Source organism: Hemitrygon akajei, chromosome 3 (assembly GCF_048418815.1).
Source record: "Hemitrygon akajei chromosome 3, sHemAka1.3, whole genome shotgun sequence".
NCBI lineage: Eukaryota > Metazoa > Chordata > Chondrichthyes > Myliobatiformes > Dasyatidae > Hemitrygon > Hemitrygon akajei.
The window spans coordinates 210,418,846-210,440,908 of NC_133126.1; the positions used below are offsets into that span (position 1 = coordinate 210,418,846).

The 22,063-nt window shown below is 44.9% G+C and overlaps 1 protein-coding gene across 6 annotated transcripts in view; it reads right to left on the reverse strand.

Moving 5' to 3' along the window:
- Positions 1-14,665: 14,665 nt before the first annotated feature.
- LOC140725815 (TRAF2 and NCK-interacting protein kinase-like) overlaps positions 14,666-22,063 on the reverse strand; it is a 194,972-nt gene continuing 187,574 nt past the window's right edge. For all 6 annotated transcript variants that reach the window (XM_073041799.1, XM_073041797.1, XM_073041798.1 and 3 more), the window contains one exon: positions 14,666-20,276. In XM_073041799.1, coding sequence (XP_072897900.1) covers positions 20,193-20,276 — 84 coding nt within the window. In that variant the 3' untranslated portion in view covers positions 14,666-20,192. The remainder of the gene's footprint in view (positions 20,277-22,063) is intronic.

Below are 22,063 nucleotides of genomic sequence, written 5' to 3' on the forward strand. Positions count from 1 at the left end.
GGAATAGACCATAAGACAAGACCATAAGACAAAGGAGCAGAAGTTGGCTATTCAGCCCATCGAATCTGCTCCGCCATTTCATCATGAGCTGATCCAATCTCCCCTTTAGTCCCATTCCCCTACCTTCTCACCATAACCTTTGATGCCCTGGCTACTCAGTTACCTATCAATCTCTGCCTTAAATACACCCAATGACTTGACCTCCACTGCCGCCCGTGGCAACAAATTCCATAGATTCACCACCCTCTGGCTAAAATTTTTTTTTCGCATCTCTGTTCTGAATGGGCGCCCTGCAATCCTCAAGTCATGTCCTCTCGTACTAGACTCCCCCACCATGGGAAACAACTTTGCCACATCCACTCTGTCCATGCCTTTCAACATTCAAAATGTTTCTATGAGGTTCCCCCTCATTCTTCTAAACTCCAAGGAGTACAGTCTAAGAGCGGTCAAACGTTCCTCACATGTTAACCCTCTCATTCCTGAAATCATTCTAGTGAATCTTCTCTGAACCCTCTCCAATGTCAACACATCCTTTCTTAAATAAAGAGCCCAAAACTGCATACAGTATTCCAAGTGAGGTATTACCAGTGCCTTATAGAGCCTCAACATCACATCCCTGCTCCTATACTCTATTCCTCTAGAAATGAATGCCAACATTGCATTCGCCTTCTTCACCACCGACTCAACCTGGAGGTTAACCTTAAGGGTATCCTGCACGAGAACTCCCTGTCCCATTGCATCTCAGAACTTTGAATTGTCTCCCCATTTAAATAATAGTCTGCCCATTTATTTTTTCTACCAAAGTGCATGACCGTACACTTTCCAACATTGTAATTCATTTGCCACTTCTTTGCCCATTACTCCAATCTATCCAAGACTCTCTGCAGACTCCCTGTTTCCTCAGCACTACTGGCCCCTCCACCTATCTTTGTATCATCAGCAAACTTAGCCACAAAGCCATCTATTCCATAATCCAAATCATTGATATATAACGTAAAAAGAAGCGACCCCAACACAGACCCCTGTAACTGGCAGCCAACCAGAATGGGATCCCTTTATTCCCTCTCTCTGTTTCCTGCCAATCAGCCAACGCTCTATCCACGTATGTAACTTTCTCGTAATTCCATGGGCTCTTATCTTGTTTAGCAGCCTCATGTGTGGCACCTTGTCAAAGGCCTTCTGAAAATCCAAATACACAACATCCACTGCATTTCCCTTGTCTAGCCTATTTGTAATTTCCTCAAAAAATTGCACCAGGTTTGTCAGGCAGGATTTTCCTTTATGGAAACCATGCTGAGTTCTGACTATCTTGTCATATGCCTCCAGGTACTTCGTAACCTCATCCTTGACAATCGACTCCAACAACTTCCCAACCACCGATATCAAGCTAACAGGTCTATAATTTCCTTTTTGCTTCCTTGCCCCCTTCTTAAATAGTGGAGTGACATTTGCAATCTTCCAGTCCTCCAGAACCAGGCCAGAATCTATCGACTTTTGAAAGATCTTTTGAATACAGGTACATAATTAAATGAAAGTGGAGTTAGAGGTAGGTAGGGTCATAAAGAAAGCTTTTGGCACATTGTCCTTTATAAATCAATGTACTGCGTGTGCAAGGTGGGAAAAAGAGTTTTGATCAGTGGCCAATTTGGACATCAGAAGTTTTGAGAGGAGGGGACTGCAATTAGGAAAATTGCCCAAGTACAAAAGGCAGCAGTGGGTCGCTACGGTGAAAAAGAGCTTTGACCAGCAACCAACCCAGATGATCAAGTTTTGAAAGGCGGGGACTTCAATCAGGTCTACTGCCCAAGTACAAAAGGCAGTGTCGGGACGCTACAGCGAAAAAGAGCTTTGACCAACGACCAATTGGCGTTTGGGATTGCAGATTGGCAGGGATGATATTGTAGGCATTACTGAATCATAGCTGAAGGAAGGTTATTGCTGGGAGCTTAATGTCCAAGGATACATATTGTATCAAAAGGATGGGAAGGAAGGCAGAGGTGGTGACATTGCTCTGTTGGTAAAAAATGAAATGAAATCATTAGAAAGAGGTGACATACGGTTGGAGGGTGTTGAATTATTGTGGATAGAGCTGAGGAACTGCAAGGGTAAAAAGACCCTGGTTGGGCTTGTATTCAGACCCCCAAACAGTAGAAAGGATGTAGCTTATAAATTACAACGGGAGATAGAAAATCCATGCCAAAAGGGCAATGTTACATAGTCTTGGGGCATTTCAATAGGCAGGTAAGTTGGTAAAATCAGGTTGGTGCTGGATTCCAGGAGGAAGGATTTCTAGAATGTCTACGAGATGGCTTTTTAGAGCAGCTCATGGTTGAGCCCACTAGGGGATCAGCTGTTCTGGATTGCATGTTGTACAATGAACGGGAATTGATTAGAGAGCTTAAGGTAAAAGAATCCTGAGAGGCAAGTGATCATAATATGATCAATTCACCCTGAAATTTGAGAAGTTAGATGTATCAGTATTACAGTGATGTAAAGGGAATTATAGAGGCATGAGAGAGGAGTTGGCCAGAATTGATTGGAAAAGAACACTGGCAGGGAAGAAGGCACAGTAGCAATGGCTGGAATTTCTGGAAGTAATTCAGAAGACAGAGGATATATACATCCTAAAGTATTCTAAAGGAAAGATGACTCAACCGTGGCTAACAAGAGAAGCCAAAGAGATGGCATATAATATAGCAAAAAAATCACTGGAAGTTAGAGAATTGGGAAGCTTTTAAAAAACCAATAGAAGGCAACTAAAAAATCATTAAGAACGTAAAGATGGAATACAAAAATAACATTAAAGAGGATACCAAAAGTTTCCTCAGGTATACAAAGTATAAAAGAGAGGTGAGAGAGGATACCAGACCGCTGGAGAGGTAGTAATGGGGGACAGGGAAATGGTGGATGAACTGAATAAATATTTTGCATCAGTTTTCACTGTAGAAGACACTAGCAGCATGGTGGAAGTTCGAGGTGTCAGGGGTCATACAGTGCATGAAGTTACCATTACTAGAGAGAAGGCTCTTGGGAAACTGAAAGGTCTGAAGGGAGATAGGTCACCTGGAAGATGGTGTACACCCCAGAGTTCTGGAGGCATTAGTAATGATTTTTCAAGAATCACTGGATATTGGAATGGTTCTAGAGGACTGGAAAATTGCAAATGTCACTCCACTCTTCAAGAAGGGAGAGAAACAGAAGAAAGGAAATTATAGGCCAGTTAGTCTGACCTCAGTGGTCGGGAAGATGGTGGAATCGATTGTTATGGATGTGGTATCGGGGTACTTGGAGACACGGGCTAAAATAGGCCATAGTCAGCATGGTTTCCTCAAGGGAAAATCCTGCCTGACAAATCTGTTGGAATTTGTTGACAAAATAACAAGTAGGATAGACAAAGGAGAATCGATTGAAGTTGTGTACCTGTACTTGGATTTTCAGAAGGCCTTTGACAAAGTTCCACATATGAGGCTGTTTAACAAGCTACAAGCCCCTGGTATTACATGAAAGATTTTAGCATGGATAAAGCAGTGGCTGATTGTCAGGGGCAAAGAGTGGGAATAAAGGGAGTCTTTCCTGGTTGGCTGCCAGTGACTAGTGGTGTTCCACAGGGGTCTGTGTTGGGACCGATTCTTTTTTCATTACATGTCAATGATGATGGAATTGATGGCTTTGTTGCAAAGTCTGCAGACAATATGAGTGGTAGTTAGGTTTGAGGAAATAGAATGGCAGCAGAAGGACTTAGACAGATTAGGAGAATAGGCCGAGAAATGGCAGATGGAATACAGTGTCGGGAATTGTACAGTCATGCACTTTGATAGAAGAAGTGACTATTTGCTAAATGGACATATATCTGAGTCAGAAAGGGATTTGCAGGATTCCCTACTGGTTACTTTGCAGGTTGAATCTGTGGTGAGGGAGGCAAATGCAATGATAGACTAAAATATAAAAACAAGGACAAGAGGACACAGCCTCAGAACAGAGGGGCATCCTTTCAGAGTGGAGATGAGGAGGAATTTCTTTAGCCAGAGAGTGGTGAATCTGTAGAATTCTTTGCTACAGGCAGGTGTGGAGGCCAAATATTTAAGCCAAAGGTTGATAAATTGCTGATTGGTCAGGACATGAAGGGATACGGGGAGAAGGCAGGAGATAGGGGCTGAGAGGAAAATTGGATCAGCCATGATGAAATGATGGAGCAGACTTGATGGGACAAATGGCCCAATTTTGTACCTATATTTTATGGTCTTATGTTATGATGAAGTGTTTAAGATGTTAGTTAGGTCTAATTAGTAATATTGTGTTTAGCTTTGGTCAGCTACTTACAGGATGGATGTAAACTAGGTTGAAAGAGTACAGAGAAAATTTACAAACATGTTTCTGGGTCTGGAGGACCTGAGTTGTAAGGAAAGATTGAACAGGTTAGGCCTGTATTCTTTGGAATGTAGTAGATTGAGAGGAGATTTGATAGAAGTATACTAACTTATGAGGGGTATAACATAGATAAGGTAAGCGTAAGCAAGTATTTTCCACTAAGGTTGTGTGGGACTACAACTAGAGGTCATAAGTTAAGGGTGAAAGGTGAGATGTTTGAGGGGAAACATCTTCACTCAGAGGGCCATGAGAATGTGAAATGATTGGCCAGCACAAGTGGCCCATGTGAGCTTGATTTCAATGTTTAAGAGAAGTTTGTATGAGTGCATGGATGGTAGAGATATGAAGGGCTATGGTTCTGGTGCAGGATAATGGGAATAGGCATTTAGAAATGGTTTTGGCATGGACTAAATGGGCCAAAGGGCCTGTTTCTGTGCTGTACTTCTCTATGACTGTACAGCAGTAGGAACAGCCCTTTGGCCCACTATGTTTCTACCAAACTGATTAAGGCAGTGATTAGAAACTAATCCTGGACACAAGAGGTTCTACATATGCTGATGATCCAGAGCAACACACACAGACCGCTGAAGGATTGAGAGAGCAGTTAACATTTCAGGTGGAAGGGATTAAACTAATCCCTTCTGCCTGAACAATTTCATATCCTTCCATTCTCGAATAGTTATGTGCCTAAGGGCTCCTGAAATGCCTCCACCATCACTGCCACAGGCAACGTGTTTCAGACACGCACGACTCCTCTTAGAACTTGACTCCATTATCATTAAATAAAAACCTTTCGGTACAGGACACATTAAGCCTGAGAAAAACAATATCGGCAGTCTACTTCAACTGTTGTGAATGCTGCAATTTCAGAGCTGTTATGACAAGAATTTGCATTGGGAATATGAGTGTGTTATGCACAGTGTAGGCACTGGAAATTTGAGGGTGTTTTGTACAATGTCAACACTGTGAATTTGATACTGTTTTGTACAGGGTGGACACTGGGAATATGAGGGTATTTTGTACAGGGGGATCACTGGGAATTTAAGGGTGTTTTGCAGGGAGACTCCGTGAATTTGAGGATATAATTTACTGGATAGAAACAGTGAATTTGAGTGAATATAGGGGATGGACACTTAGAATTTGAGGATGTTTTGTACCTGCTGGAAACTGGGAATTTGAGGGTGTTTTGTTCAGGATTGACACTGGGAATTTGAGGGTGTTTTGTTCAGGATTGACACTGGGAATTTGATGGTCTTATATACAAGGCAGACACTGGGGGTTTTATGCACAGGATGGATAGAGACTATTTGTGTGCGCTACATATAGGGTGGGCATTGAGAATATGATGGTGTCTTGTACAGGGTGGACACTAGGAATTTGATGGTGTTTTCTACAGTTTGGACACTGGGAATTTGATGGTGATTTGTACAGAATGGATAGTGTGAATCTGAGGGTGTTATGTACAGGGTGGACATGGGAATTTGTGTGTGTTATGTACAGGGTGGACACTGGGAATTTGAGGGTGTTATGTATAAGATGGACCCTGGTAATCTGAAGATGTTTTGTACAGGGTGGACACTAGGAATTTGATGGTGTTTTCTACAGGATGGACACAGGGAATGTAAAGATGTTTTATACAGGGTAAGCACTGAGAATTTGAGGGTGTTATGTACAGGGTGGACAAAAGGAATTTGTGTGTATGCTATGTACAGGATGGACACTGGGGTATTGGTGTTTTGCACAGGAGGGACACTGGGAATTTGAGGGTGTTATGTAAAGGATGGACTGGCAATTTTAGGGTGTTATGTACAATGTGGATATTGGGAATTTGAGGCTGTTTTGTACAGGGAGGACACAGCAAATCTGGAGTGTTTTATATAGGGGGATGCTGGGAATTTGAGGATTTTATGAAGAGGATGAGCACAGGATTTAAGGGTGCTATGTACTGGGTGGACACTGGGAATATGATGCTGTTCCTTTCAGGGTGTATACTGGGAATTTGATGGGGTTATGTACAGTGTGGGCACTGGGAATTTGATGGGGTTATGTACAGTGTGGGCACTGGGAATTTGATGGGGTTATGTACAGTGTGGGCACTGGGAATTTGATGGGGTTATGTACAGTGTGGGCACTGGGAATTTGATGGGGTTATGTACAGAGCGTCACTGAGGAGGGTGTTTTGTACAGTGGATACTGTGAGTTCAAGGATGTCTTGCACAGTTACGACATTGGCAATTTTAGTGGGGGCTTCTACAGAGTGACAGTAGGAACTTAAGGGTGTTATGTTCAGTCTGAACACTGGCAGCTTGAGGATGTTTTGTACCAGGTGAGCACTGGGGATTTGAAATTGTTATGTCCAGAGGGGATACTGGGAAGCAGGTTGTGTTATGTACAGAGGGGATACTGGGAAGCAGGTTGTGTTATGTCCAGAGGGGATACTGGGAAGCAGGTTGTGTTATGTCCAGAGGGGATACTGGGAAGCAGGTTGTGTTATGTACAGGGCAGATACTGGGAAGCAGGTTGTGTTATGTCCAGAGGGGATACTGGGAAGCAGGTTGTGTTATGTACAGGGCAGATACTGGGAAGCAGGTTGTGTTATGTCCAGAGGGGATACTGGGAAGCAGGTTGTGTTATGTCCAGAGGGGATACTGGGAAGCAGGTTGTGTTATGTCCAGAGGGGATACTGGGAAGCAGGTTGTGTTATGTCCAGAGGGGATACTGGGAAGCAGGTTGTGTTATGTACAGGGCAGATACTGGGAAGCAGGTTGTGTTATGTCCAGAGGGGATACTGGGAAGCAGGTTGTGTTATGTACAGGGCAGATACTGGGAAGCAGGTTGTGTTATGTCCAGAGGGGATACTGGGAAGCAGGTTGTGTTATGTACAGGGCAGATACTGGGAAGCAGGTTGTGTTATGTCCAGAGGGGATACTGGGAAGCAGGTTGTGTTATGTACAGGGCAGATACTGGGAATTTGAGCATGTTATGTGTAGGTTGGACACAACGTATCTGAGGGAATTTGAGGGCAAACACTGGGAATTTGAAGGTATAATTTACAGGATGGATACAGGGAATTTAAGGCTATGTTCCAATGTCCACTGGGACTTTGAGGTGTTTTATTTACAGCAGACTCTGGAAATTGAGGCCGTTATGTACTGGATGGATGCTAAGAGTTTGAGTGTATTGTGTGCAGAGTGGACGGTGAATTTGAGGATGTTTTGTACAGGGAGGATACAGGTGTACTTCCACTTTGAGAGAGAGTTTTGTGCTGGATGGACATGAGAACGATGTTTTGTACAAGGTGGACACTGGCAATTTGAGAGTATTGTGCATAGGATGGACACTAGGGATTTGAACGTGTTATGTACAGTATGGGCACTGGGAATTTCAGGTGATTTCTATTGGGCGGACACTGGGAATTTGAAAGTGTTTTGTACGGGGTGGAAACTAGGAATTTGATTGCGTTATGAACAAGATGAACACAGGAGATTTGAAGGTATTATGTACAGTGGGGACACTGGGAATTTGGGTGTTTTCTGTTGGGTGGACACTAGGAATTTGTTGGTCTTATGTATAGGGTGGACACTTGGAAAGTAACAGCATTCTATACAGGCTGGACACTGGAGATTTGAGGATGTTATATATAGGGTGGACACTAGGAATATCAGGGTGTTTCGTATAAGCCGGACAGTAGGAATATGATGAACTTCCAGTGTGGACACTGGGGATTTGAGGGTGTTATGTACAGGGTGGACACTGGGAATATGACAGTGTTTTGTAAAGGGTGGACACTGGGAACGAAAGGCATTTTCAACAGATGATCTCAACATTTGGACTTTGGGCTGTTATGTACAGGGTAGACGCTACAAACTTGTTGGTGTTTTGTATAGAATAGACAATGGGAATTTGGGTTTGGTTTGTTCATGGAAGACTCTAGGAATATGAGGGTGTTTTGTACAGGATGGACACCAGGAATTTGAGGGTGTTATGTACGGATGGAGGCTCGGTATTTTAGTGTGTTATGTATAGGGTGGACAGTCGGGATTTAGAACAGAAGACCATTAGACATAGGAGTAGAATTCGGCCATCGACCCACCAGGTTTGCTCTGCCATTCTAACATGACCCCTACACTTGGACAAAATCTCATGGTCTCAGATGTTATCCTACACAGTCAGGAAAGCTCACCAACACCTCTACCTTCTGAGGAGATTGAAGAGAGTAGGACCACGCACATTTATACTCACATTATTCTACACATGCACAACAGACAGCATCACTGCCGGGTACAGAAGCTGCTCTGTGGACAGGAATACTCTGTGGACACATAGTCAAAACTGCCCAACGCATCACCTCCATCAAGGTCATCCATACAGAAAGGTGCCGGAAAAGGACCAGTAACATCATGAAGGATCTCACCCACCCTGCTCATGGACTGTTCATCCACTTCCATCAGGGAGGAGACGATGTAGCATCCAGGCCAGGACCACCAGACTCAAAAACAGTTACTTTCCCCAAGCAGTAAGGCTGATCAACATTTCCAACTCACTAACTCACCCCTCCACACCCCCAATCACCACTACTTTATCATCTCCTGTCAGTCAGTTTATGTACAGACACTCCTGTGCCTAGTGTCACTTAATGGACATACAGTCAATCTATGTATATAAGCTATCCTATGTATTTACATTTATGTGATTTTTTATTATTACTGTGTTCTTTATCTCATTGCATTTTCTTTCTGCTACATCGGATCCGGAGTGACAATTACTCTGTTCTCCCTTACACTCTTCCTGTCCGTCACAGTGCGTTTTCCATACCATGCAGTGATGCTCTCTACTACACGTGTGGAAAGTTCAGCTCTCTTAATGCGTGATTATTTGGGTTACTGTCACCTAACTGCCAGCTTATTTATTTATTGTGATACAGCATGGAATAAGCCTTTTCCAGCCCTTCGAGCCTCGCCGCCCCTTAACCTGCCTAATCACGGGACAATTTACAATGACCAATTAACTTATTAACCGGTACATCTTTGGCGGTGGGAGGGGACTGGTCCACAGAAGAAAACCCACATATTCACTGGGGATGCATGACTCTTTACATGTGATGTCGGAATTGAACTCTGAATGTGATTCCGTGAGCCATGGTGCAAAACGCTAAGCAACTGAGCTGGAACCAGTCTGGCCATTCTCCTCTGACCTCTCTCGTCAACAAGCTGTTTTCCCCCACAGAACTGCCACCCACTGGATTATTTTTTCTGATCTTTCACACCATTCTCTGTAAACTCTAGAGATTGTTGTGTGTGAAAATCCCGGGAGATCAGCAGTTTCTGAGATACTCAAACCACCCCGTCTGGCACCAACAATCATTCCATGGTCAAAGTCACTTCGAACACATTTCTTCCCCATTCTGATGTTTGGTTTGAACAGCAACTGAACCGCTTGACCATGTCTGCATGCTTTAATGCATTGAGCTGCTGCCACCTGATTGGCTGATTAGATATTTGCATCAACAAACAGGTGTACCATAAAAAATAGGCAGAGAGTGTACATCACCATATACCACACTGAGGTTCATCTTCTTGCAGGCATCCACAGTGGGGAAAAAGGAAATACAGTAGAATTAAAGAAAAATCGCACACAAAGACAGACAAACAATGTGCAAAAGAAGACAAACTGAGCAAATACATATAATACTATTGAGAATGTGAGTTGTGGAATCCTTGAAAGAGAGTGATTTGGTTGTGGAATCAGGCCAGAGTTGAGGTGAGTGAAAGTATCCACTTTATTCCCATTTTTAAACACACAAAGGTCTCCAGATGCTGGAAAACCAAAGGAAGACACACAACCCGGAGGAGCTCAGGTCAGGCAACACCAATAAACAGTCGAGGTTTTGGACTGACACCTTTCTTCAGGACTGGAAAGGGAAGGGGAAGAAACCAGAATAAGAAGGTGGGCGAGGGGAAAGAGGGCAGTTACAAGGTGATAGGTGAAGCCAGGTGGGTAAGAAAGAGCTTGGAGCACAGGAGTAGGAGAGGTGACCTCATATGTACCTAAAATCATGAATTGTATAGAGCAACAGGCAGGTGGCCAAGATGGTTGCTGTGTACAAAGTTCAAGCTCAAAGTAAATTTATTATGGAAGTACATGCATGTCACCATACTCAACCCTGAGATTCATTTTCTTGCAGGCATACTCAATAAATCCAAAACAGAATAATAACTATTATAGATTCATTGAAAGACCGCACCAACTTGGGCGTTCAACCAGTGTGCAAAAGACACCAAACTGTGCAAACATAAACAGTAAGAAATAATAATACTAAATTAAAAGGCAATAACTATCAAGAATATGAGATGAAGAGTCCTTGAAAGTGAGTCCATAGGTTGTGGGAACATTTCATGATGGGAAAGTGAAGCTATCCCCTTTGGTTCAAGAGTCTGATGGTTGAGGGGGTAAGAACAGTTCCTGAACCTGATGGTGCAGGTCCTGGGGTTCCTGTACCACCTACCTGGTGTCAGCAGTAAAAGAGGGTATGACCTGGATAAGGTTCTTGATGATGACACTGCTTTCCTGTGACAACACTCCATGTCGGTGTGCCAGTGGTGGGGAGGGTTTTACCTGTGATGTAATGGCTCGTATTAAACTTGTTTTGCAGGGATTTCTGTTCAAGGGCATTAGTGTTTCCATATCACAGCCTGGTTTGTCAAATTATAGATGTCATGCTGAATCTTCGCAAACCCCTGAGGAAGTAGAGGTTCTTTGTAATTGCACTTACACGCTGAGCCCAGGACAGATCCACCAAAATGATACCACTCAGGAATTTAAAGTTGCTGACCCTTTCCTCTGATCATCTGATAATGACTGTCTCATGGACATCTAATTTCCTCGTCCTGATGTCAATAATTAGCCCCTTGGTCTTGCTGACATTGATGAAGAGGAGTTGCTGTGAAACCGCTCAGCCAGATTTTCAACCTTCATTCTGGGGATTTATCATCACCCTATATTCAGTGTTGACAGCCAACTTGAATGTAGCATTGGAGCTATGCTTAGCCACACAGACGTAAAACCATAAACTACAGCAGCAGAATGAGGCCATTTGGTCTATTCAGTCATTTCACCCAGCCCCAATCTCCTGCCCTCTCCCTGTATCCCTTCATGCCATGAGCAATGAAGAACCTAGCAACCTCTGCCTTAAACATGCATAAAGATTTGGCCTCCACAGCTGCCTGTGGGAAAGAATTCCACAGATTCACACTCTCCGTTCTAAAAGGAGGTCCCTCTATTCTATGGCTGTGTCCTCTGGTCATAGACTCTCTCACTATAGGAAACATCCTCTCCACATCCACTCTATTAAGGCCTTTCACCATTCGATAGGTTTCAATTAGGTCACCCCTCATTCTTCTGAATTCTAGTGAATACTGGCTCAGAGATATCAAACGCTCTTCATATGACAAGCCATTCAACCCTAGAACCTCCTTTGAAACCCCTCCAGTTTCAAAATATCCTTTCCAAGATAAGGAGCCCAAAACTGCTCACAATACTCCAAGTGAGGCCTCACCAGTGCTTTATAAAATCTCAACACTATATCCTTGCTTTTAAATTCTAGTCCTCTTGAAATGAATGCTAACATCACATTTGCCTTCCTCACCACAGACTCAACCTGCAAATTAACCTTTAGGGAATCCTGCACAAGGAGTCCCAAGTCCCTTTGCATCTCAGATGATTTGTATTTTCTCATAATTTATAAAATAGTCTACCCTTTCATTGCTTCTACCAAAGTATGTGACCATACACTTCCTGACACTGTATTCCATCTGCCACTTGTTTGCCTACGTATTCTCCTAATCTGCCTCTTTGTCAAACCTACTTGCTCCTCGTGTCGTCTGCAAACAAAGCCATCAATTCCATAACCCAAATCATTGACATATAACGAAAAAAGAATTGGTCCCAACACAAACCCCTGTGGCACATTACAAGTCACCGGCAACCAATCAGAAAAGTCTCTCTTACTTCCCACTCTTTGCCTCCTGCCAGTCAGACACTCCTCTGTCTATCCTACTTGTTATTTCTTCAAAGAATTCCAACAGATTTGTCAGGCAAGATTTTCCCTTGAGGAAACCATGCTGACTACAGCCTATTTTGTCATGTGCCTCCAAGTACCCTGAAGTCACATACTTAACAATCGACTCCACAATCACAGAGTTCAGACTAACTGGCCGATAGTTTCCTTCCTTCTGCGTCTCTGTCTTCTTGAAGAGTGGAGTGACACTTGCAATTTTCCTGTCTTCCAAAACCATTCTAGAATTTAGTGTTTCTTGAAAGATCATTACTAATGCCTCCACAATCTCTTCAGCCACCTCTTTCAGAGCCCTGGGGTGTCCACCATCCGGTCCAGGTGACTTGTCTTCAGTTCCTCATGACCATTCTCCTCAGTAATGGCAACTTCACATATTTCTGACCTCTGACACTCTGGAATTCCTGCCATACTGTTAGTGTCTTCCACAGTGAAGACTGATGCCAAATTCTTATTCAGTTCATCCGCCATTTCCTTGACCCTCATTACTACTTTTCCAGCGGTCTGATATCCACTCTCGCCTCTCTTTTATACTTTCTGTATCTGAAGAAACTTATGGTAACTTTTTAATATTATTGGTTACCTTACTTTCGCATTCCATTTTCACCTTCTCAATGACATTTTTAGTTGCCTTCTGTTGGTTTTTAAAAGCTTCCCAATCCTCTAACTTCCAATGAATTTTTGCTCATTATGTGCCCTCTCTTTGGCTTTGACTTCTCTTGTCACAGTTGTGTCATCTTTCCTTAAGAATAATTCTTTCTCTTTGGGATATACATATGCTGTGCCTTCTGAATTACTTCCCGAAATTCCGGCCATTGCTGCTCTGCCATCATCCCTGCCAGTGTTCTTTTCCAATCAGTTCTGGCCAACTCCTCTCTCACGCCTCTGTAATTCCCTTTACTCCACTGTAATACTGATACGTCTGATTTTAGCTTCTCCATCTCAAATTATAGGGTGAATTTGATCATATTATGATCACTTGCCCCTAAGAATTCTTTTACCTTAAGTGTAAAGCGAGTAGAGCAGGGGGTAATTACACCTCACTGTGGTGCACCTGTGCTGATGGAGATTGTGGAGATGTTGTTGCCAATCCAAACTGACTGGGGTCTGCAACCCTCAATCTGCCCCCAATCCAAACATCAATCCAACCTGCAATCGAGTTTGAGAATCAGAGGGATTATTGTGGCCAAGGTCTTGCAGTTGATCGATCAGTTCTGAGGGGATGATGGTGTTGAGTGCTGAGCTGTAGTCATCCTGATGTTTGCATCTTCACTGTCCAGATGTTCCAGAGTTGAGTGAAGAGCCAATGAGATAGAATCAGCTTTGGACTTGTTGTGCTGGTAAGCAAATTGCAATCGATCCAAGTCACTTCTCAGGCAGGAGTTGATATGTTTCATCACCAGCCTCTCAAAACACTTCATCGCTGTGGATGTTTGTGCTATTAGACAATGGTCGTTGAGACTGGTTACCATGTTCTTCTTAGGTACTGGTATAGTCCTCAGTGTACCGAAGTGAAAGGTCGATGATATTGGTCAACTTTCCAGTCGGTTGATCAGTTCAGGGGGCTTTTAATGCTTGGCTAGGTACCCCATCTGGGTTCGATTCCTTTTGTGAGTTCACCTTTGAAAGATGCTCTCATATCGGCCTCAGAGACTGAACTCACAGGATCACCAGGGGTTGTGGGAGTTGGTGATGGTTCCTCCATGCTTTGACGGTCAAAGCGGGCATAGAAGGCGTTGAGCTGATCTGGAAGTGAAGCCCTGCAGTTGACTATGTTGGTTGATTTTATTTCATAAGGTTACAGCATGCCGCGTTCAACCGTGTCACACTGAAGCGTGACAGCACTGATTCAAGCCTAATCTGCAATTGCCACTTTGCCTGTGAGGTGACTTTGTGTTACAGTGTGAGGGTCTAGGACCAGAGGGCACAGCCTCAGAATAGAGGGACAGAGATGTGAAGGAATTTCTTTAGCCAGAGGATGGTGAATCTGTGGAATTCCTTACCACGGATGGCAGTGGAGGCCAAATTTGATTTAGAATGGAGGTTGGAGGCCAAAGCATTGGGTAGATTTAAAAAGGAGGTTGATAGGTTCTTGATCAGTCAAAGTTTACAGGAAGAAGGCAGGAGAACGGGATTGATTGAGAGGGAAAATATATCAGCCATGCTGGAATGGGAGAGCAGACCAAGAATTAAGGTCTCATTTCAAGTAAGATATTAACAGGCATCTTTGTCCCCTCCAAATAAACTTTTATTCATTTTTTTCTGATAAAATATCAAACACAGTGCAGATGGCAATTTTTATCAACACAAATATTCTACCCAAAGAATGGAAACCCACTGTCATTTTATTATTGGAAAAAATACACACATTAAAAGGGAATCAGATGTGCAAAATTACTCAGAGTTCAGATACTTCACCAATCAGTCTTGTTCAGTAGTAAACAATTCAACAGTAAATAATCGGTTCACAGACCAAGAGTTCTTTGTTTTTAACCTCCCTGGGCACAGAGTGTGGAAATGGGAAGAGGGAGATTAAATTGATTTATTTTATATTTGAGACACAGCGCGGAGCAGACTCTTCCGGCCCGACAAGCCTACACTGCCCAGCATCCCCCCATTTAACTCTTGCCTTATCACGGGACAATTTACAATGGCCAATTAACTTACTAACCAGTACGTCTTTGGAATGTGGGAGGATCCCAAGCAGTTTATGGTGAGGACACACAAGCTTCTCATAGACGGCGCCGGAATTGAACTCTGAACTCTGGAATGCCCCGAGCTGGAATAGCACTGTGCTAACCGCTAAGCTATTGTGGTGTCTGAAATGACATTTCGTTTGCAGGGTTCAGCCTGGTGTTTGGGGAAGAGGCGCAGATTGGGCTCAGGGCAGCAGAGGGCAGTGGTGGGCCAGCGTGGAATTGCATTGTTTGTGTGATTTCAAATCCCAATAAAGGGAGTTTAAATTCAGATACCTGGCTAAATAAACCTGTCATGAAACGCTGGTTCAGGTCAAAGGGACGGTGAGACAGCTTGAAGAAATCAGGCTGATTCAGTATTGTCCTGCAGGGAGTGAAGTCTTGACAAATAAGAGCAGACCTTTCTCTTCAGTGGAGACCAGGCCTGCGCCCCCAACAGTGAATGGGGCACAAAACCTGCACCCACATTTCAGTGACATTGGAGGGTGACATTGCCCAATTCCTGTGCTTAGCCCGATCCCCCACCCTCGGGAATGGTCATTACTCCTCATGGCAGCCAGCTGGCCACCAGAGACAACAGGAGTCTCACTGCAGAGTGGGGCTGACTGCGAGGTGTACCATGGTGGGTCGGGGTGGGATACAAATGGGTAGAATCGCCCAAACAGATGCACACACACACACACACACACCTACATTCACTCCCACGGATATGCACACGCACTCACACACACATACAGAACACACACCCAAACGCAGGCACATACATGTGTACACACATACGCATAAAGGGACATACATGTATACACATATACAGCCACACATACACACACACGCGTGTGTGAATGTACATATATGTACACAGATTCACAACCCACATTCGGGACAGAGAGTGAGAGGTAACATCCCGCGTGAGGGGTGCTTTCGTACCGCCAGGTGCCGTTTGAATCAGACCAAAGCGAAACACCATGTGTGGTGATGGCTGTAAATGTAGGATGCTGAGAGAGGTAATAATGATGGAACAGTTCTGCTCCGATGTCTAAGGATCTTCCTCACGGATGAAGAGCAGGTACTCTGAGTGCAGTAGCTCCCGCAGACAACTGTGATCACACCCGATGTAATGCTGTTAACCAAGGATTAACCGTGGTTCTGGACATTGTAGGAACCTCTCCTGATCTTGTACAGGTAATGGCCAGGAGAGTTTTATCTTGAATTAATTGAAGAGAAGAGTTGAGGAACCAGCAGCAATGGGCAGGACAGGGAGAGAGGGTGATGTGGTGAGAGAGTTGAGTTGGCACTGATGGGTTGTGCCTGCATTCGGGGACTGAACTGAGATCACCAGAGAGGGATGAGCACTGCAGGTTTAACAACGCAGAGCCCAGAGGGCACACGGCGGGGCAAGAGGAACATATTCAGTCGCTCAGACCTGTCAGACAGGAAATCACCACTGTGAATGTGAGGGTGGGAAATGGTCTTATATATTTTGCTGCTGGTGTTTCGTCCCGTTGTTGTTGCTGCCAAGCATCGCGGGAATGCTGTATTGGCACCGGAATGTGTGGCGATACTTGTGGGCTGCCCCCAGCACATCCTTATATGTGCTGGTTGTTAACGCAAACAACACATTTCACTCTATGTTTTGATGTGCAGTTCATATGATAAATAAATCTCAGTCTGAATCTGACTTCTTCCTGAACTGAGTTAAGGCTCTGGGCCCATACTCATTGGAGTTTAGGAGAATGGGGGGGGGGGGGGGGCGGCTGGATCTAATTGCAACTTATATAGTTAGAGTGGATGTGAAGAGGATGTTTTCTACAGTGGGGGAGTCTGGGACCAGAGGACACAGATAGAGTGGATGTGAAGAGGATGTTTTCTACAGTGGAGGAGTCTAGGACCAGAGGACACAGATAGAGTGGGTGTGGAGAGGATGTTTCCTATAGTGGGGGAGTCTGGGACCAGAGGACACAGATAGAGTGGATGTGGAGAGGATGTTTCCTATAGTGGAGGAGTCTAGGAACAGAGGACACAGATAGAGTGGATGTGGAGAGGATGTTTCCTACAGTGGGGGAGTCTAGGACCAGAGGACACAGATAGAGTGGATGTGGAGAGGATGTTTCCTACAGTGGGGGAGTCTGGGACCAGAGGACACAGATAGTGGATGTGGAGAGGATGTTTCCTATAGTGGAGGAGTCTAGGACCAGACAGCACAGCCTCACAATAGACAGTCCATTTAGAACAGAGATGAGGAGGAATTTCTTTAGCTGGGGGTGGTGAATCTGTGGAATTCACTGCCACGGGCAGGCAGGACAATGGGGTTGAGAGGGGTAATACAGTAAAAAGCCATGATTGGCTCAATGGACCAAATGGCCTAATTTTACCCCATGTCTTATGGCCTTATCTCTGTTTATTTTGGATCATGGTTCAATGTCAGGATGGTAAAGTTCCCAGTCTCTCTCTGTTCCTTTCTCTCTCACCCTCTCTTTCTCTCACTATCCTTCTCCTTCGCTCATTCTCTCTCACTCTCCCTCTCTTACTCGTTCTCTCTCTCCGCTTCACTCACACTCTCTCTTTCTCCCTCACACTCTCTCTCTCACCCACCCACTCTCATTCTCTCTCTCTCTTTTCTCTTTCATTCTCTCTCCCCACTTCACTCACACTCTCTCTTTCTCCCTCACACTCACTCTCTCTCACCCACCCACTCTCTTTCTGGGGACAGAGTGAGTTTCAAATTCCCACTGCTCCCTCTTTACGAGGAGCTGCCTCTCGCCACCAGCCCGTGTCACAGGGTTCAGATTTTGTGCCCTGCCCTCTCTTCTCACCCACCTGCACACCACCCCTACCGCCACTCTCCACTTTACCTTAATGTAGGAGTTCCCGGCCTGGGGTCCACGGCCCCTCAGTCCATGGCATAAAAAGACGTGGGAGCCTCTGCCCTAATGGATGTTACACAGACTGAGGGCTGGCTGGCTAGGGGCACTGGGGATGGGAAACTGCCTCCCACAGCCCAGGACAAGACTGGGGAGACTAACATGCTCTGAGACGGGACATACCGCGGCCAGCATTCGAACATCGTCTGTTACGGAGGGGCCGCTGCACGGGATCAGTAAAACCTGCGGAAAGTTGCAAACTCAGCTCATGGGCACCAGCCTCCCCAGCATGGAGGACATCCTCAAGAGCGATGCCTCACAAAGGTGGCATCTGTCATGAAGGAACTGCCTCACCCAGGACGTGCCCTCTTCTCATTTGTACCACCAGGCAGGAGGTACAGGAGCCTGAAGAAACACATTCAATGTTGCAGGAACAGCTTCTTCCCCTCCACCATTAGGTTCTGGAATGGACATTGAACCCATGAACTCTGCCTCAATATTTGTTTTGTTTTGCTCTCTTTTTGCACCACCTAATTAAATTTTATAAAGTCTTTGTTGTAATTTATAGCTTTATTATTCTGTATTGCAATGTACTGCTGCCGCAAAACAACAAATTTCACAAAGTATGCCAGTGATAATAAACCTGATTCTGATTCGACTGGGACGGGTAGAAAATAAATTAATTAAGAAATGACACATTCATTTTTGTTTAGAAAAAGCTTCACCTTAATACCTGATGTGAAAACAGATACACACAAACTGATAGGAGGTAGGTGAGGACGGGGCCTGTAACATAGATCAATCCACCACGACACCCTAATCCATAATTAACCATGCCCTGTAGCTAGATAAGAGAGAAGACAGTCTTCACATCACTTTCAGTAGTCTGGGAAACCACTTAGACACATACACATGGTGTCTCTAAAGGAGCGGAGCTCAAACTCCCAAATAATACACGCAAAAACTCCATGGACACACACCCCTCCAAACACCACCCACCCCTGGGCACAGAAAACAATTTTTTTTGGCATTTCCATTTTTTAAAAAATAAAAAGAAGCAAGAAGCTAGAGACAGACTGTTTAATCTCTCCCCACACTCAAATGCCAACTCCTCCTTGCATTCCTGTGCCCTCCTGGCACGTCCTTTCCCCCACCCCCCCGGGGGAGTATTCAATACTGGTGACTGGAGGAATCTGACCACCTCAGATCCAGGCTGCTGGGGCAGGATCAGTGTCAGAAAGAGGAGGAAGATGGGGGGGAGGTGGAGGGGCTTATGGAAGTTGGCAGGGTCACCCTCCGCACTCAAGGCTCTCTGCCAAGAATTAATGTCTTCCCCGCCACAATGCAACACCTCTAACCCACCCCCACGCAAACACACACACACACACACACCCACCCACACCCACACAATGGCCAACCTCCTCCCCCCCCCCACACTCCCTCCCTCTGGAGACTCGTTCTGAAAGGAAGACCCGGCAGAAGGAGCTCCTCACATTCCCTGTCGGCGGGAACCAGCAGCCGCGAGCAGGCCTGAGGCCTAACTCTAGGGCTGACTCCATAAATGAAGCTGCCTGGTACAGACTGAGCCCTGATTCTAAATTGGCGACTGAACTGCGCCACGCCCCCTCCCCGTGAACCTTAAAGTCAGTAGTAATTCACCTTTCCAGAAACTTCCAGCTCCCATTATTTTGGCAAGACCTCCATCTTACTCTCAGAGCTATCAATACTGACAGACCCATTCTCCACTACTGGGGGGTCCCCCTTTCTAATACTGTACTTCCAGGAAGCTGTAATTAAAAAGTAATTTGTTCAGTACGAAGGTTCCCTCCCTCTCCCACCCCACAGAACCAGTCCCGGTTAGATTCACCGTTCTTCCTGTCTTCAGGAAAGTGTCTGGAGAGCAGGCAGACCATATCTGGATGCATCCTGGAGCTCACCTCTGTTGCTTTCTCTCTTGCCAGGGGCTCCCCTTGGGGACTTTCACCACGCACAGAAAGTTAACCAGGACCAAAACAAAAATTAACAAATGGCCGTGGGGCCCTCCGATACATGGAACAGGCATCGTAAAGTCACAATAGTCCAATTATACCCTTGAAGACAGGAGGCAGTTTGCCTTTAACGGTTAGATTTCTCTCCGGGTTGTTGAGGGCCTTCGCCTCAGTGCGGGTTCGAATGTCAGTGTGCACCCAGGCCGCGTTACCAGTTCATCATCGAGTTCCTGTTGAGTGTCATGAAGAAAACCTGGCTACTTCCACCAGAGCGCACAGACGCGAAGAAGACCTACAGAGACGGAGAGACCATCAGGGTGTGGAGCACCGAGGGAGAGGCAGAGAGAGAGGGGGGCAAAAAAAAGAGACATAGAGAGAGGAGAGGGGGAGAGAGGAGGGGGAGAGAGAAGAGGGGGGAGAAAGAAGAGAGGGGGAGAGAGGAGAGAGGGGGAGAGAGAAAGAGGATGGAGAAAGGGAAAGAGAAAGGTCAGGAAGAGAGGGAGAGAGGGAAGGAGGGAGAGGTGGAGAGGGGAAATGGGGAGAGAGAGAGAGTACGAGAAGGGAAAGATTGATAGATAAGAGAAAGAGAGATGAGAGGAAGGAGGAGATAAGAGAGTCAGGAAGAAATAGAGCGAATGAAGGAGGTGTAGAGGGGGAGAGAAACAGGGAGAGTGGGAGAGGACAGAGAGTATGGATAAGAAAGAGATAGAGAGAGTGAGAGGGGGAAATGAGAGAGAGCAGAGAGGGAGAGAGAAAGGGGAGAAGGAGGGATAAAAGAGAGTGGAGGGAGGAAAGGGAGAGAAATGGGAGGGGAGAGAGAGGGAAAGGGGAGATGGTGAGAGAGAAAGAGACAGAGGGAAGGTTGGAGGGAGGGCAGGGAGGAGAGAGAAAGGATTTTTGTCAACCCATAACTAGAATACTATGTTCAGTCTGGTCACCCCATTACTGGGAGAATGCCAGGACGCTGCCTGGATTAGAGGGCATGTGCTATAACGAGGGACTGGACAAACTTGGGTTGTTTTCTCTAGATCGGTGGAGCTGAGGGGAGACCTGATGGGAATTTTGGAGTAGCTAGACAGCTGGTATGTTTTTCACAGGGTTGAAATGTCTAACACCAGAAGGCATGCATTGAGGTGAGAAGGGGTAATTTCAAAGGAAATGTTAGAGGGCAAGTTTTTTACAGAGAGTGGTGGGTGCCTGGAGTGGTGGTAGACACAGATATAACAAAGTTTTAAAAGTTCTTGGATAGGCACATGAATGTGCAAAGAATGGAGGGGTATGGACTTTCAAGATCCAAGGTCTTCATGTTGGCAGAATTAATTGATATTCTAATTACTAGTTTAATTGCTAGAGGAATTGAATTTAACAGCAGCGTGGTTATGCTGCAACTGGCAAGGCTGTGTATGGAGAACTATGTGTAGTTCTAGTCTCCATATGTACAATGAAGAGGAGGTTCACTGGGTTGATTCCGGAGATAAGGGCATTAGCCTATGAGGACGGACTGAGACATTTAGGACTGTACTCGAAGTTCAAAGTAAACTTATTATCAAAGTACATATATTTGTCACCGTATACAACCATGAGATTCGTTTTCTTGTGGGCATTCACAGTAAACACAAGAAACATAATGGAATTAATGAAAGATCACCCAACAAGATGGACAAACACAATGTGCAAAAGACAATAAACTGTGCAAATACAAGCTAGTGAAAAAAATAAATAAGCAATAAATATTGAGAAGATGAGATGAAGAGTTCCTGAAAATGAGTCTATAGGTTGTGGGAACAGTTCATTGTTGGGGCGAGTGAAGTTATCCCTGCTGGTTCAAGATACTGATGGTTGAGGGTTAATAACTGTTCTTGAACCTGGACGCGTGGGTCCTCACTGGAACTCAGAAGAAGAAGAGGGGATCTCATAGAAAAATATAAAATTATGAAAGGATTGATAAGATGGAGTAGGAAAGTTATTTCCAATGGTAGGTGAGATTAGAATGAGAAGATATAAAAGTTTCGGGAATTAGATTTAGGATAGAGATGAGGAAAAAGTGCTTTTCCCAGAGAGCAGTGAATCTACAAATTC